The 15,385-nt window shown below is 51.2% G+C and overlaps 1 protein-coding gene across 1 annotated transcript in view; it reads left to right on the forward strand.

Moving 5' to 3' along the window:
• The first annotated feature begins 3,226 nt into the window (after positions 1–3,226).
• Positions 3,227–15,385, forward strand: part of LAMB3 (laminin subunit beta 3) — a 34,951-nt gene continuing 22,792 nt past the window's right edge. The window contains exons 1-6 of the mRNA XM_075055941.1: positions 3,227–3,309; positions 3,621–3,837; positions 8,866–8,941; positions 9,649–9,700; positions 11,215–11,279; positions 11,793–11,947. Coding sequence (XP_074912042.1) covers positions 3,227–3,309; positions 3,621–3,837; positions 8,866–8,941; positions 9,649–9,700; positions 11,215–11,279; positions 11,793–11,947 — 648 coding nt within the window. The remainder of the gene's footprint in view (positions 3,310–3,620; positions 3,838–8,865; positions 8,942–9,648; positions 9,701–11,214; positions 11,280–11,792; positions 11,948–15,385) is intronic.

The following is a 15,385-nucleotide window of genomic DNA, read 5'->3' on the forward strand; positions in this document are numbered from 1 at the left end:
CAGGCTAAAAAAACACCAAAAAAACCCCAACCAACCCCCAAACCCCCACCCTATTTTTTTTTTCTTTTACAAAACTTGTTAGTGCCCCCCCCCCAAAAAAAACCCACCCCAACCAACCCCCAAATACCCCCAAATCTGATTTCAGAGCCGGAGATCTTATCTACGACTCGCAATGCAGCTCCGCAGCTGCTTCTGTAAGAAACGTTTAATGTATTAGCGGGGGCTTTACTGAGCTGGTGCTTGGGAGTGAGGGAGACGGTCCGTGTCCGCAGCCTGGAAAACATTCCGGTGTTTGGAGCTAGCGCCCGGATTTGGGCAAAGTCCAATTCAGGAAAACAGATGTGTTTGCCTTGCTGCCCTTTTTTGTAGTGGAGTGGGTAAATAACGCCTCAGCGAAGCGTAACAAAGGTGTTACCCAGGACAAGGTGTGAAGACGTTCCTTAAAGGTTTCTATAGGTGGCTCCTGGCAAGGGCAACCGTTAGAAAGTGGATAGATGCAGTGTGTGACAGCACCTTGGTTTCTTGGAAGTAAGAGAATAACTGGAAATTCCAAAGTTAGTGAAAGTTACAGGCAACCTGTTAAGATCCTGGTTTTCACTTTTTCTGCACTTGATGCTGAAACTCTGTAATACCCCATTGTAAGTGTCACACTCCTTGTGATTCACCTAAAGGACAGCGTATTTCCTTTTTGGGGAAAAACAGAAGGCAGCAGTCACATTTCTTCCCTGGCTTGCTGCCTCTTAGCATTGCATCAATAACATATAGCAGATTACATCATCTGCTCTCACAGGTGGCTCCATCAGTGCACATATACTGCTCCGGCTGGAAGAACCGTACCTATTTCAGCGGCTGCTGACCTTAGAAAGGTTGCTAAAGCCACAAGAAGTTGTTTGGATTTACAACTTCTGATTTTGCAGAACAGGTGATGGCGTCTGGACAGATTTCTCATCTGATCTGTACTAGCTGAGATGGTGGGAATTGCTCTGCCAGGGCAGTATATAGAAATCACAATGCAGTGTGAGCTGATGCGATAGCAGCACTTTTAAGGAGCGGTTGGTATATGTGGAAAGAGGTGAAGCTCAGAGGGAGCCTTTGCAAAAGGTGCTGTAAAGGAGCTGCTGCCTGGTGGCTCCCCAGGCTGAATCTCCTGCAGCCTGAAGGGTGGGCAGGCAGCCCCCAAAGCAAGCTGGAGCTGAAGGGGGCTTGTCCTCAAGCCAGGGAGGGAAAAAGGGGGGTTCTCCTACTCCCTTCCCCCAGCTCATGGGAAGGAGGGATGGTCGCACAGGGGGGGTTGAGGCCCCTGAGCTGGGTTTTATCTCAGCTTGCCCAGAAGAAACCTCTCTGTGACGTGAATAACTTGTGATGTGAATGACTGGTGCCGTGTTTCCCCTTCCTGCCCCTGTGGCATCACTGGTGCCGCAGCTGGCGTGTCCGCGTGCGTGGCGCAGCTGAGGCTGAGCACCAGTTTCGTCCCTGAGGGTGGGGAAGGGGCAGAAGAGAGCTCTGAGAAACGTGGGAACTGCTGGAGCGTGTGTTAGTTAGCTGGGTCTCTTTTTTCTTCTGTTGGAGAATTGAAACGTTTTCCCTTCTGATAAACTGCCCTACAAGGTGATACTGCCCAAATTCTGCCCTAACATCACTGAACTGACTCAAAAGGGTTGGACTAGATCCTTAAGGTCCCTTCCAACCCAAACCATCCTCTGATTCTGTAATTCCAAACTTTGGATAGCAATCCTTTGGGTGAGGACCATGCAGTCTTCCTCCTCTTCATCCCCTCTTCTCCTGCCCTCCCCGGGCCGCAGGCATTAATGCTCCGCACACTGCTCGGCTCCCTGGCTGCGGGAGCGTGGGCACTGACCAGCCCACCTCACAAAGGGACGTGGTGCTTGCATTTGTTGGGTTTTGCTGTTTTTTTTTTTCCTCCTTCCTTGCTGAGCTCTGCCGTGGGCATGTGTGGAGCAGTGAGTCACCCCTCGCTCCTCACATCCCGCACGTCGTCGTCGTCGGGAGGCTGGAGGCTTTCCCCGCCACCGCCCCTCCTGCCCCCTGCAGCACCTGCGCCAGCCGGGAGAGCATTGCACAGCAAGCAGAGCACGCCAAGGAAACTGCCGGTGAAAACTTGGGGTTTTTTCTGCAAGTTTTGAATGTGCTTAGGAAATTGTATTGCGAGACCGGCTGTAAAAGTTGCTAAAGACTTCTCTATCCCTCCTCAGTGTCTGGGTTTTTTTCTTTAAATAAAAGGTCCTTATCTTCTCTGCCAACTTGGCAGCAAAGGTTGCAGCTGATTCCTGCATTTAGGCTATGTTTTTTCTCTTCCGCAACGCTTTGAAAAATGACCATTGCAGAAAAGATAGCTGGAGGAGACAGCAATTAGACAGGGAAAGTTCAAGGTCACCATACTTCCAGCCAGGGCTTGCTGCACGGTGAGGTTACCAGCTCTTTGCGGTGTAAGATGTGCTCTCTCCTTCCAGCCCTGGAGAGCGATGAGTGGTGTAAGCTGTTCTGGCCCTGCACAAACACCAGAAAGCAGCATGTCTGTGCAGTACGCAATCCCAGAAACAAAGGTCAGTGTGAAGCGTTGGAATCATAACATTTTTGCCTAAAAAAAGGGTTTTTTTTTGAGGCAGGATTTTCTTTGCCTCCTGAACCTTGTATTTGAAAGTCTGTTTTCCAACCTGAGGGTAGGAAGGGTACTTTTTAGTTATTAAATATAGATGGAGATATCCATGCAATCCCAAAGTACTAAGAGCTGGAGCTGTGGGGAGAGCACAGAGCTCAGGATAATTCTGAGGGCTAACCAAGCAGCTGATAATCATCTGTGGCAAATGCCTCTTATAGCAGCACTCAGATTGTGTTGATTTAATTAAATAATATTTAATTCAATTTTGGTTTAAATTTGAGTAACAAAGTCTGTGCAAGTTCGTTGTGTGGACATTTAAATTGGATTAAGAGTGGATAAAAGGATTAATGACTAACACTAAATTAGACTAATTTTAGCTGTTCCTAATCTTATTTAGGAGAGTCTACACAAGGAGGTTGTCAGGTTTAATTGCAACTTTGATTAAACCAGGCTTTATAGCTGGGAGAGCTGCATGAGTTTAACGTCATCTGAAGAAGAGCTCTGCCTGAAAATGCAAAGCAGCGTAAGCACCTGAGGCTTAACCTAAATATTGCCGGCCAGGGGAAGGCCGAGACGTGTGACCACCCAGAGCGGCTCAGGGCGACGATGCTCCGCAGCCCGGCTCCGCTCACCGGCTTCGTACGAGCTTGGCCGGCGGCCGGTGCGCAGCGCCGGAGCCACCGGCTCAGGTAAAGCTGCTTTGAAATTGCTTTGGAAGGTGCAGGCGAAGCCATGCTGCAACCACCGCTGCTGTGGGGCAGCTCTGCCCGCGGGAGCCCAAATTTAACTCTCCTGCTGGTGTGGCTCGTTTTACACGAGGATAACCTTGGTGATGCTCTTGGGAACGGGAGCACCGGGAGCGAGAGCTCTGCCCTTGCCATGGGTGGACGTGCTTGAGGAGAGGAGCGGTGAGAATTTCCAGCTTTGCAGAAGGGCTGGAGAGGGGTCGGCTCCGGTTTCAGCTGTGTCCCTTGGCCGACACACAGCTCCGTGCTGGCAGCGCGGCCACAGGCAGCCGCCTGTCGCGGGCAGGGGCACGGCAGGCGCTGGGCACGCTGCGGGTGCGTGCTGGTGGCTCACGGGGGGGAGAGCTGCTGCGAGAGGGGCTGGAAGGGAAACGACCGTGGCGTAAGGACCAGCCCCTGCTGCCAGACCGTCCCCATGTGAAGCTCCAAGAAATCTTCGGGACAGTTGGTCTGCTTGGGCACAAGTGTGCTGTAAGGCGTTGTCGCCCCAAAACACTTGAGTAAAATAGGGATATAAAAAGAAAAGGAAACCCCAAAGCCCAGCAAGCCATATTAAGGGCCTGCCCCTATTAAAAATGAGTAAAATGATAAAACTTTGGTTTCATCACCCTGGCAGTTTCTGCTGTACCGAAGCGCTGTGTGCCTGCTCGGTGCGGGCACAGAAGGACCTTCCCACGGGCTGCGATGGGCAGAGAGTGAAGACAGGTAAACGTGGAGTGTGGGACGGCCACGTGGCTCAGCCGTGGTGACCCGGCCAGTTTGTGGCTGTGCTCTGCCGTGGTGTCTCGAGGAGTGATCGCTGCCTCCTGGAGCAGAGGAGGTCGCAGGGGAACACCCACAGGGACTTTGGTGCTTAGCAGCTAATACGGCCCCTGTTTCACTCAGTTTTGCACCCGGGTGCTCTTCCAGCTGACCTGCTCGCCAAGTTCTCCTATCTGAACCCAAAGTCTGAATCCAAATTTTTTTTTTTTTTTCATTTAATATTATTTACCTTGGAGAAAAACATTCAAACATAGTTAACACAATGCTTTTGTGCAAGAATTGTGAGTCTGGGGGCCCATCCTGACCTAGCTGGGAGGCCAGCCCCACGCCGAGCGGCACCTTGGCCTCGACGATCACTGGAGATCCCTTCCCACCAGCCTGCGCCATGGCTCTGGGGCTCTGGGTTTTGCGGAGTTGTGGACGGGAACTTGAGACAAAATGCCAAGGTGACCTCTGCCTCTTGGTCACATTTCCCAAAATGTGGCATAGCATCATTTTGGTGGGTCTCAGCAGGAGCAGTGCCGAGGTGAAAAGTTACGTTGCCTCATCTTCCACACGTCCGTGCACGGACAAGGGTCGGGCACTGCCGGACTTTGTCCGTGACAAGCGCGAGCTCCGCGGTGCGGCCGGGACGCAGGGCTGTGCTCACCTGCTCCAGCCAGACATGCCGCCCGGGGAGGGGAGCAAAGATGGAGCAAACCACTTGTATTTTACCCTGGCAGGATCACAACCCATGCACAGCGAGTCTCTTGTTTCAATTCCAGCAGATGGGGGGGAGGAACGAGCTGGCAACCAGGAGCAGAAAAGAGTGTGACCTCCATTTCAGTCCTTACTTGCAGCATCAAGGAGGATACGTGGCTTAAAGGGGGCCCCTAAATACCCCTTTAGTTTAAAATTTCTGCCACTGATGGTTGCAGGCGGAGGCAGGGTTGCTGTGCTGAGGGTCTCACTGGCCAGCAGCAGCAGGACTGCAGAGACCCCCCCCCGCTCCATCACCATAGCCTGGAAAAGCTGAAATCCTCCAGACAGCAGCTGGACACTTTCCTAATGGAATATTTTCTCCTTTAGAAAATGGGGACGTGACAAAAATAAAGATGTCCCCCTGCAAGGACAATTTTATCAAACCTCCCGGTGGAAAGCAGGCAGGCTTTCCAGCCCACTGACCCTGCCGGCTTTGCTGCCCGTATCGGTGTGTGCCTGGGGAGGGCTGTGCCGCGGGAGGTGGGCAGCCACAGACCGTCCGGCTCTGCGTGGGGTCCTGTGCCACCCCTGTGTGCGTCCGGGCACGTGAAACTCTGCTGGATGTGGAAAGGAGCTGGTGGGGCAAATACGGACTGACAGCCTTTGCTTCAGCTTTAATCTACAGCTGGTGCATCGCTCCTGAAGGAGAGCTAGTCCCACCTTTACTGGGATTTGGGGCAATTGCCGTGCACGGATCAGCTGCCCTCTGGCATTTGGCTGGTTGCAGCCAGTACGCAGCAGGTCCCACGCTGGCCACCTCCAAGGCAGCACGCAGCCGTGCCCTGGGCCTGCCTGCAGCCAGCACCGGGCACGTGCCGTAGTGGGACCACAACGGGAGGCAGCAGCCTGGGTGGGGTGAGTCGGAGGGGCACTGCCCTCCGGAGCTAGCTCCCGAGGTAACTTGACTTTAAACCTAAACTAGGTCAGCTGGTTTGGGGTTTAAAGTTTTATTTGCTTTCAGAGCAGGTGTAGGGTTTTCAGGATGTGAATTGGAATTTCATGAGAAATTCCTGAAATGCTTTTAAAAGAAAACGTGACACTTAGCAAAGACGGTGTTTTAAATCATCTGCATGTGCTGGAATGAGGAGGTAGTTTGCCGGTCAGGGTTTAATTAAAATAGGAAATGAAAAGATTAGGTGGAAGAAACATTGTTTTATTACTGAAATCAGCAGAGAAAGTTGTCAAAAAGTTACAACATGGGACAGCATTTCTTACCCCTGACAAAACCTTCCCAAGTTTCCTTCTTCTTCCTGTGCGGGTTCAGTGCTTCCAGCTCCAGGTCTTGTACCTCCTTCCAGGTTTTTGCCATGAACATTTGCATGCAGCTGACAAGACACATACAGGCTGTACCTGGCCTAACGATGGAGAGGGTTTGGGGTTTCATCCCAGCTCTGGGAAGACAGGGGCTGGAGGGGACTGGGACTCCGGAGTCTGCCCTCCCCTGTGCCAAGATCCTGCTTGGCATCACTAAGCAAATCACCACTCTGCCTTATTTTTCTATGTGTAATAGCAGCTGCCCATATAGCAAATGTACTTTCAGGAGCTGTGTTTCACATACTCACTAATCCTTCAATGAAAAATGCAACAGCAGCATTAAGTATTCTTTAATTTTGATATGCTCGAGCTATAAAATTATACTCAATGGAGGTTTTGCATTTCAAGAGATTAAGTGTTCTTGCATGCAGTGCTTTGTCCCCGATTTCCAGTTACCTTTGTGTTCCTCTGAACTCCAGACAGAGGAGTTAAAAATTCATCGAACACGATTGTTCCAGACTGGTCAGTGCTGACTAACTGGTGTCACACTTCAACAACTGAATCAAAAGCTACTGAACTCGGATGGTGTCCTTGGAAAAGCTCCCGGAGGAGTAAAGTATTCGTGTGCCTTTAATCTGAACAGAAAGCAGATGTCAGATCAGAGGAAGTAAAACAAAGCTACTCATGCAGGAGTCACATCCTTTCCAACTCTGGCTGCCACCACCCGAGCGCATTCGTTACTGAGTTCACTCTGGGTGCAGCACCCGGTGAGCTGCCCGAGGACGAGGAACCCGCGGTTCCTCCCTCCGCTGCAGCTCGTCCCGCTCCGTCACTGGTGTCGGAGCCTAGAAAGAGTGCGGGGAATCTGACTGCACGTGGCAGCAGGGCTCTGGCTGCCTGCCCAGCTAAGGACCCTAATTATGAAAGCAGAGGCTTGGCAGGTATTAGCCATTGCAGAATGTGAGCTTGTGACACTGAGTGACACATGTGTCCCCAGCTGGCAGGGCAGTTCTGCATCCTCCCTCATTTTTAGGGGGAGATTAGCTTTTAAACAGCTGGCTGTAATGCATTTCTGTTCTCAATGCTATGACTTCTTTCCACCTGAAACTTAAAGCCAGCCCAGCAGCATCTTTCTTGGTCGCTGCCAGTGTGGAAGGGACAGGGTCCTCTCGAGTGTGTCCCCTTCAGCCTACTGCTGGCACTGAGATCTTCTGATGCCAGCCCATTGCCATGGGTACCGGATCGCACGATGTGGAGCTTTTCTGCCTCTGAGGAGCACCTCCAGGATAGGCTAGAGAAGCTGCTTAGCAGATCTCACACATGCACCGCGGAGCAGGAGCTCAAATGATCCTGCCCACATGGACGTCAGCGGGTGCAAGGAGGCAGCAGCTCCGTGATGGTGCAGTGGGGAGTGGGAGCTCCTCAGGAGCTGGTCAAGCATCTTGTCCTGGAGAAGATGCTTCCAGCAGAATAGTGTCCCCTAACACCATGTTGGGACAGGGTATTTCCCGTGACTCAGAGCACAATTTCCTGTCGGAGCTAGTTTTATTTGTTTTCCAGGGAATGTCTTACCCAGCCCTCTGAGGCTTGCGGACTCTGACGCAGCTCGGCACAGGTTGGTACAGCTGTAGGCTAAACTGAAAAGGCACTGCAAGTCCTGAGAGCATCTTTCTTGTCCCTCTCACTGATCACAGAGGATTGCTCCAACATTTTTTTTTTTGTAGTGCATTTTTACCATTATGTCTCCTCTGTATTTAGCTGGCCCTGCCGTCTTGATGTGTCTCAATCTGTAACACATCTTCATACCCTGGTACTGAGGACAACGCTGTCATCTGTACATGGTAAAGTGGACAGAGTACAGCCTGGAGCAGCGTTAGAGCCTGAGTCTCCTGAGTCCCGTCAGGGACACAGGGCTGTGCTGGGATCCCCTGCACCAAGCCACGCTGTCCCTGAGCACCCAGTTGATCACAGCTGCTTTTTTCTCTTTCATGTTTTTATTGATTTGCAGTAGACATTCTGTAAAGGAGACTATTCCTTCCTTTTGTTCTTGTTTCAACTTGCAGAGCCTGAAATTCCAGGTGATGGTTTACCTTGCTTTGGCAAGTCACTGGGGCCAGGTTGGAGGAGGAAAGAATGGATCAAGGTATTTTGGATAATTCATTTGAACAGCTTGTGGTTGAGGTAGCGTTTTCCAGTCCTACCTTTGTGTGGCAGAATTGCAATGTCCTGCGCTTTATGGTAATTTGGGGTGAAGCATCACCATTTCAGAGTGTGTTAATGCTCAGTATTGCTGGCTCTGGCAGGATCGATAGGTGGCATTTACAGTCTTTTTGAAGACCAGCTTCAGCCTCCCAGTTTGACTACCAGTGCTTTAGGGTATGGCTTTAAACCAGGCAGAACAGGCACCCACCAGCGTCTGTTTAGCCAAGGCTTGCAGGAGTGCCACGTCCAGCATCACCAGCAGCCTTGCAGAAACCCAAATTGGTCAGACCTTGCTCTCCTTTGCCTTCTCCAGCATAGTCACTCCACCAGGGGGGAAATTAGAGGGTCTGATGGGATTTCTTGCAGAGCCTGGTGTAGGTGGTTGGCACTTTACTGCAGGACGTTACGCCGTTGATGGGTTTGACTGCGCAGGGGTCCATCTGCTCGCAGCTGGCCTGCAGGAATGGTGTCAGCAGCTCGTAGCACATCTCATCCCTCGCTTTCTCTGTAAAGTGTTCCCGTGTTTCTTCCCCCTTCCAGCTGAGACACGGGGAGGAGGCATCTTCGCTGCAGGAGGAGGAATGTGGTGTTACCACATTGCTGAGCCTGTTACAGGGTAAGGGCAGGCACACCCAGTGCTGCGGCACACCTCAGCGCGGCGGAAGCTGAGCCAATATTTCACATTCTGTAGCCTTAGGGATAGTATTTTTTTTTTTCCAGCTCTGTGTATACCCTTTCTCTGAGGTCCTGATCCTCAGCTTGCACGTGCTTGTGTCGCTCAGCGTGAGGACGGGGAGGTAGGTAGCACACACCAGCAAAGCCATGGGAGCAAAGAGCCAGAGTCATCTGATGTGGTCTGCTGTGCCGCTGACCAGTATGGGAGAGGACGTGATTTTGCGGTCATTTCAGTAAAGTAAATGGAAAAGGCTTGATGGATGTGCTGCTGAGGATGAAAAACTGCGTTTCAGCTGAAAGGCAGGACGTGAGGGGTGTCTGAGAGCCCTGGGGAGGGGGGGTGGGTGGCCGTGTGTGCAAGCTGCTGAGCTGCACTCCCAGCTGCATTCACTGAATAGTCCTCAGTTTAAACAGATTTGTTAACATTTTGTGACTTTGCTGGCACTGTAAAAGAAAACAAACTTATGAGACTGTTTCCATTAATAGTCACCTAAAGCAACAGTGACCACTGAAACGTCAAGTGCAAGAGAGCTCTGAATTGGGTCCAAAGTAGGGGAGAAGGGCTCCTCATCAGCTGGGCGTGCAGCTAGGTACCCAAACAAGAATTATGTTTCTTAAAAAAATTGACTTTTTGACTTTTTTTCACAGCTGGTGAATTCGCAGGATTGCGTTTCGTAGATAACTCTCAAGCTCATCTCAGGTAATTTTGTGTCTCGAGGAATGCCAGTACTGCAGACAGGAGAGGGGCTGTGCGACCGAGTCTGTCTGTAAAGCCCAGTTGCTGCGCTCGAGGTCGCCTTCAGGCTGAAGTCTGATATGTGACTACCCAGTGTGATTATAACTCACGTGGACATCCCGAATTAAGCTTTAAATGATTAAGCTGAGGCGCTGATAGCGGCACTGCCTTGTCATCGCCATGCTCAGCATGATACGCAAAACCTGTCTGAGAGGGTGGGTAAACATTCGGCTGTCTTGCCCGATGCGGAGCCGTGCAGCGGCTCTGGAGGGAGCTGGTTCCAAGCTGACTTGGCGGTGTCCCGGCGGTGGCCGTGCGAGCCCCAGGTGGGTTAGCTACGGATGGGCTTTCACTTACTGGTTACCTGCAGAGCAGCTGGTTCACGCTGCCGTCACTCTCGGCCAAAGAGTGATTTATGTCTGCAGCCGTGCGCCCCGTCTAGGAGCTGTCATGAGTTATACCATAACTGGGTGTGTATGTCTGAAGATCCCTGAATCACTCCCTTTATCGTTACTACACCCACAGGCACCTTCTCTCCCAGGTGAGGCAGCCGCCTGTTAAAAGCCAGGAGAGGAGAGAGCCGGCGCTCAGAGGGCTCTCGCGGTCGCAGATCGGCTGCTGGGTGGCACAGGGGGAGAGAGCCCTCGCCGTGAGCCGGGGACACCGCAGGGACCGGGGACTGGGGACACTGCTCCCGCTCGCGCAGGGAAGAGGGCAGGTGAGGTTTCTGGCTGCCGAGGGTGTGCTGGCAGCTCTGCATCCCCTGGGCTCTCCCGCAGGGCTTCCCCGCGGAGACCCTGCAGAAGACACCTATTCCGCAGCGATTTTTACGGGTTTCTTCTTTTTGTACAACAAGACTTTGGGCTGTCGTGTGTGCTGCTGAGTTTTGATCTGGAATCAATAAGGGTGGGGCTGGAGAACAGAAAGTGCGGCGTGCCTGGGAAGGGGTGGCTGTGTGTGCATGCGTGTGGGCACGTGTGTGTGTGCATGCGTGTGTGCATGCTCGTTAGGGCATCGTTTCTAGCCATACATTGCGACCTGGTATTGGCACCGATTCCCTGCTCCTTGCGGATTGTGGTGCTGGGCTTCTCGATGTCCCCAGGGAGCCAGGCAGTCAGAAATCCCAGCTCTGCTGAGAGCGAGGTGCCATGCTGGTACCTGTGGTTCACCTCGGCAGTATCATAAAGATCCAAAGGTAGTGTTTGGGGAAGAAGGTAATCTCTTACGCACTTTGGGAGAATCTTGTGTATGCTTTGTGAGTTAGATGAAAAGCTGGGATTCTTTGCACATTAAAACCAACTACAATCCGAGCATCTGATTTTCCTCTTTGTTATTCTTGATTTTTCACCCATGTTATTCTGTTGTAGATCAATGAAAATTATCTCCCCGTAAACTGAGAAGGAATATGAAGGACCTGAATTGAGCTTTAAACTGGTATTTTCTGCTCATTTTCACTCATGCTGCAAATTCTTCTCTAGGTGTGTCCTGGGTGGTATGGACTCTCGCTGCCAGCTTTGGCCATGGGCATTATTTGTCCTCCTGGGTAAGGCTCACCATACAGTGTTTCTAAAAGGATATGGGGCAAGCTGACTAAATAGAAACGCTGCTAAAGTAAGCTTTGTATTAGTCGCAGTATTGTGGGAGCAGCTGGGAGACCAGTATTAGATAATAGTGCTGGTGTTTGGCAAAAGGCTGCTCTGCCCTGAGCAACCGACTGTAGGGCTGGCTATATGGGTAAAGAGGGGACACCAAACAGGGCTGTTCAGTATGATGGGCAGGGAACTGAGCATCCCTGCAGCCCAAACGCTGGGGTCATGGCAAAGAAGAGTTTCAGAACTAACTGTTAGTACAAAGCACTTTGAAAGTGCCTTTTTCTCATTAAAAATAAAGGTAATTCAGGGGCAAAATACCTTTGTCCTTTCTGGCATATGCATTTTGTAGGTTTGTCCCAGGCATGACCTCGTAGTCGGTCTGTTGTAGAAAACAGCAGGCATGCCGGCTGACGTCTGTGTGCCACCCTGACACAGCCCCAAGTCCTGTTTTCGTGCTGTTCCAGCTGCCCCGCGGCTGGTGTGTGCGCAGGGAACCTGCTCCCACGGAGCCTGCTACCCCCCGGCCGGAGATCTCCTGCTGGGACGAGCCCCCCACCTGCGAGCCTCCTCCACCTGCGGCCTCGCCAAGCCCGAGACGTACTGCACACCCCACGGAGAGGTACGTGCACCTCCTGCCGCGCTCCTAAACCTCACGTGGGGATGCTAAAGCCTTTACCCGTCCTATCCTTCCTACCCTTTTGCAGGGATGTTTTTAACCTATTTCCCCTTCCAGCCATGTTGGGTCATTGCACCATCTGTGGTGTCCCCTCGAGCCCTTCTCTACCGTCCCCACGGTCGAGAAGAGGAGCCAAGCATGAACGCAGCGGCAGGGAAAGGGCAGCAAAACTCTGGCGATGAAGCACTGGAGGCAAAACGGAAGCTTTTGCATCCAAAATATCCCAAGCCTCCCTATCCTATAACTTTTTAGTTATAAACTAAACTCGTATTTCACTTGTTAAAAATGGGAACGTTTCAGGTCTTTCACAAAGACTTGGAAAAGCTTCTGAACTGAACAACTGTTTTCAATTACGCTGGTCGTGCGGGGGCAGGAGATCCTGCTCGGGAGGATAACGTTTCAGCCAGCTGCAGATTCCCAGGCTCCAAAGCTGCCACAGTCAGAGTAAGAGTTTAAGGATAAGTCTGCCTGAGCACAGAGCTGAAAACACTACGGGGGTGATGTCCCCGATGTGAGAACTTCCTAAAGCCTTTCTCTGTCCATCTGGCAGTGTTAACCCCGTAACTGCTCTGGGAGGAGCTCAAAGGGGAGCGGGTTCAAGGCAGGACAGGCAAAAGGGGTCTTGGAAGAGATGCTCGAGAGGAAAGGAAATGGCAGACCTCCAGTGAGGCAGTGTTTTCTACAGTGAAATCCAGCTTGAGTGAGTCAGCCGCCTTCTGGTTTTAATTCCCCTTCAAGCTGAAGGCCAAGATGTGGCAGTAAGTGGATTTGTTGCGGAGCCAGTGGTGCTCTCACTGGGCTGGAGAGATTTTTTGCTCCACTGTGGGCCCAGGGATGGCTGGGAGCTGCTGGCTGGTAGTAAACCGAAGCAGGTCCCTGGCCCTGATGGGTGCGAGCATCACGTCCTTCTGGGTGCTGGGCTGGCTGCAGCGTCTGCCCTTTGTCAGGTTATTTTCCAGGCTGACAGTTGTGGTCAGGCATTTCCTCCATTCAGGCTCCCACTCACTTTTTTTTGGAAGTGTTTTGCTGCTCCCAGGGAGCAGGGCTGTTTGCTCGCCTGCCCAGCAAACCCCCGCTGCTTCTCAGGGGTGCTGTGGCCCACGGACAGGAAAAAAGCAAGTAGTTATTTCTGCTCTGACTTGATTATTTTTTTTTCTTCCCAATTTCTGTTTATACTTGAGGAAAACTGTGCATAAATGTACCTCTGAAGTCTTCACTTAACATTGACTTTTGACAGTGATTTTTACTTGAAGAGGGGGCTTGTACTATGGGAAGCAAGTGCTTGCAAAACCTTGATTAAGCTGGTGGTCCTAATACCAGCTGGCGTGGGCTAGTTATTCCCTTTGCCTGACCTTGAGAGATCACTCTGAAGGACCTTCAGTTGTGATCATTTGCATCTTTTGTAATCTTGTGGAGTGGAGACTGGGTGTCTCTCTGACACCTGTGATATACCTTGAGCAGAAATGATCCATCCGTTCAGTGCAGAATGAGTGAGTGGGGTCTCATGGCGGTACTATGGAGGAAGGCAGAGAGCAAGATTGCAGCAATCTCTTCTAGTCTTCAAGTCCCTAAACTATTCAGTTTTCATATTCCTTATACCTTTCCTTACAAGTACCAAGGTTAAAAGGGATATGGAACAATTAACACTGATACGTTAAGTTGGATTCCCCAGTTCTAGCTTTGGGGGTAGGGTCTTTGTTTCCTTACATATATGTGATCCTTTCCTTTACTGAAATGAGACATGGATCATTACTGCTAGCAAATTCCTCAAAGACCCTTATTTCTGTTCTGCAGCTGTAATGGCTAATGGGAGTTTTGAGTATACCAGCTCCTATCTTTGCAGGAGAAATCCCCATGTGTTGAGCATTTCCTAATTTTTTCCTTCCTTTTTCTACTTCCCTAATTTAAGGAAAAATTAACCCCCTGAACTCAATTTTCCTATTCCCATCCCATAAAAAGTAAGCACGTTTAATTTATTGACTCTTATGACTTTTTTTCGTTACAAGTCTTGTTCTTGTTTTGTTGCCAAATAGGTGCAAATTTGGAGTTGGTTTTGCAATCTCAGCAGAGGGCATGGGATGAGGGGTTGCTCTCGCTGGCTGCCAGTGCCCTCGTGCTGGCTGGTGGGCACACGCTGTCTGGCCCTGCCACCAGCCCACGCTGGCCCCAGGGTCCTCTTTTGCAATTCTGGTGGGTCACTGCTCTCAGCCTCTGCTCCATTGTCTGCTCCGGCTCCAAATCCCTCTAACCTTTATACTTTGCACTACTGATTGCTCCATTCCTTGGCTGCAGGCTCAGTCTAGTCAAATCCGGGAGGGACGCTCAGCTTTGCCATTTATAGCGCAGGGGACCGCAGCGACGATTAGAAAAGTGATGGGGGGTGGTAACCAGGCAGGCCAATGGTCCGGCTTGGAAATCACTTTGTGCTTGGGAAACGGCTGTTCGAGTCGGCAGGGAAAGTAAAAGCAAGACGGAAACTGAAAATAAAATAGAAAAATAAGTGAGCCTGGATTTGGAATCGTAAAGTGTGTGGAAAGACTCTCATTGACTGAGGTGTGATTCAAGGCCCAGTTAACTCATCTCCTTATTTAAATGCTAAGTAAAGCATAGGAAAATGGAGTAGCTCATGCTGCCTAGCTCTAGCCAAGGGAAGGCACAGTGTGGCTTTCACGCAGATTAGCAGGTTCCCGGTCCCCTCGCCTGGCCTGGCTCTTCTGAGTGACAGCACAAGGGCTGTGCACGCCTTTGGCTCTTTGCTTTGCCACTGGAAGCAGCAGTACCCATGCCGTGTTCACACCCAGCAAGATTAATGCTTCTCTGCAGGGAGAGTATATTTCTTTCCTCCAGGCTTGTGCAATGCTTTCAGCTTAAAGGCGTATTTAGAACTAGAAAATAGCTACAGACTTTTCTGGTTGTTTTATTAATTTAGAAGGGTACCCCAAGCACCCTGCGCATCACTGAAATCTTTTGTCAAAGAAAGGCAGGAGAGGAGCGAAGCCGGTGTCCTTGTGCCGGTGCTGCTGCTCCGTTTCCTGCATCCTACAGCGGAGCAGTTTGTGCGTGTGGCAACTACGGGGGTCCTCACGCCCCGACCCTGGGAGACTTTGGATGTTAAAATGTTGTTTGCACAAGGTCAAGGACCAAGATTTTCTGCCTTCCCTCCCCTGCTTTTCACAGGCACTTGGTGGATATGAGGAACGGAGGGTGGGAAGTCACCTTTATCCCCCCTTGTGTCGTGGTGACATGGGGTCATCCAGGTAGGAATTGAGCCGAGAGGTACTAGAGAAGCCTAATCCCTAAATGAGTTAGTGGGGGGAGCGTGAGCCGGCCGGGCAGGAGAGCTCCTGGCATGGCAGAGGGTTCCTCCTCCTGCTGACGGAT

This window comes from Buteo buteo, chromosome 23 (genome assembly GCF_964188355.1).
Source record: "Buteo buteo chromosome 23, bButBut1.hap1.1, whole genome shotgun sequence".
Taxonomy (NCBI): Eukaryota; Metazoa; Chordata; class Aves; order Accipitriformes; family Accipitridae; genus Buteo; species Buteo buteo.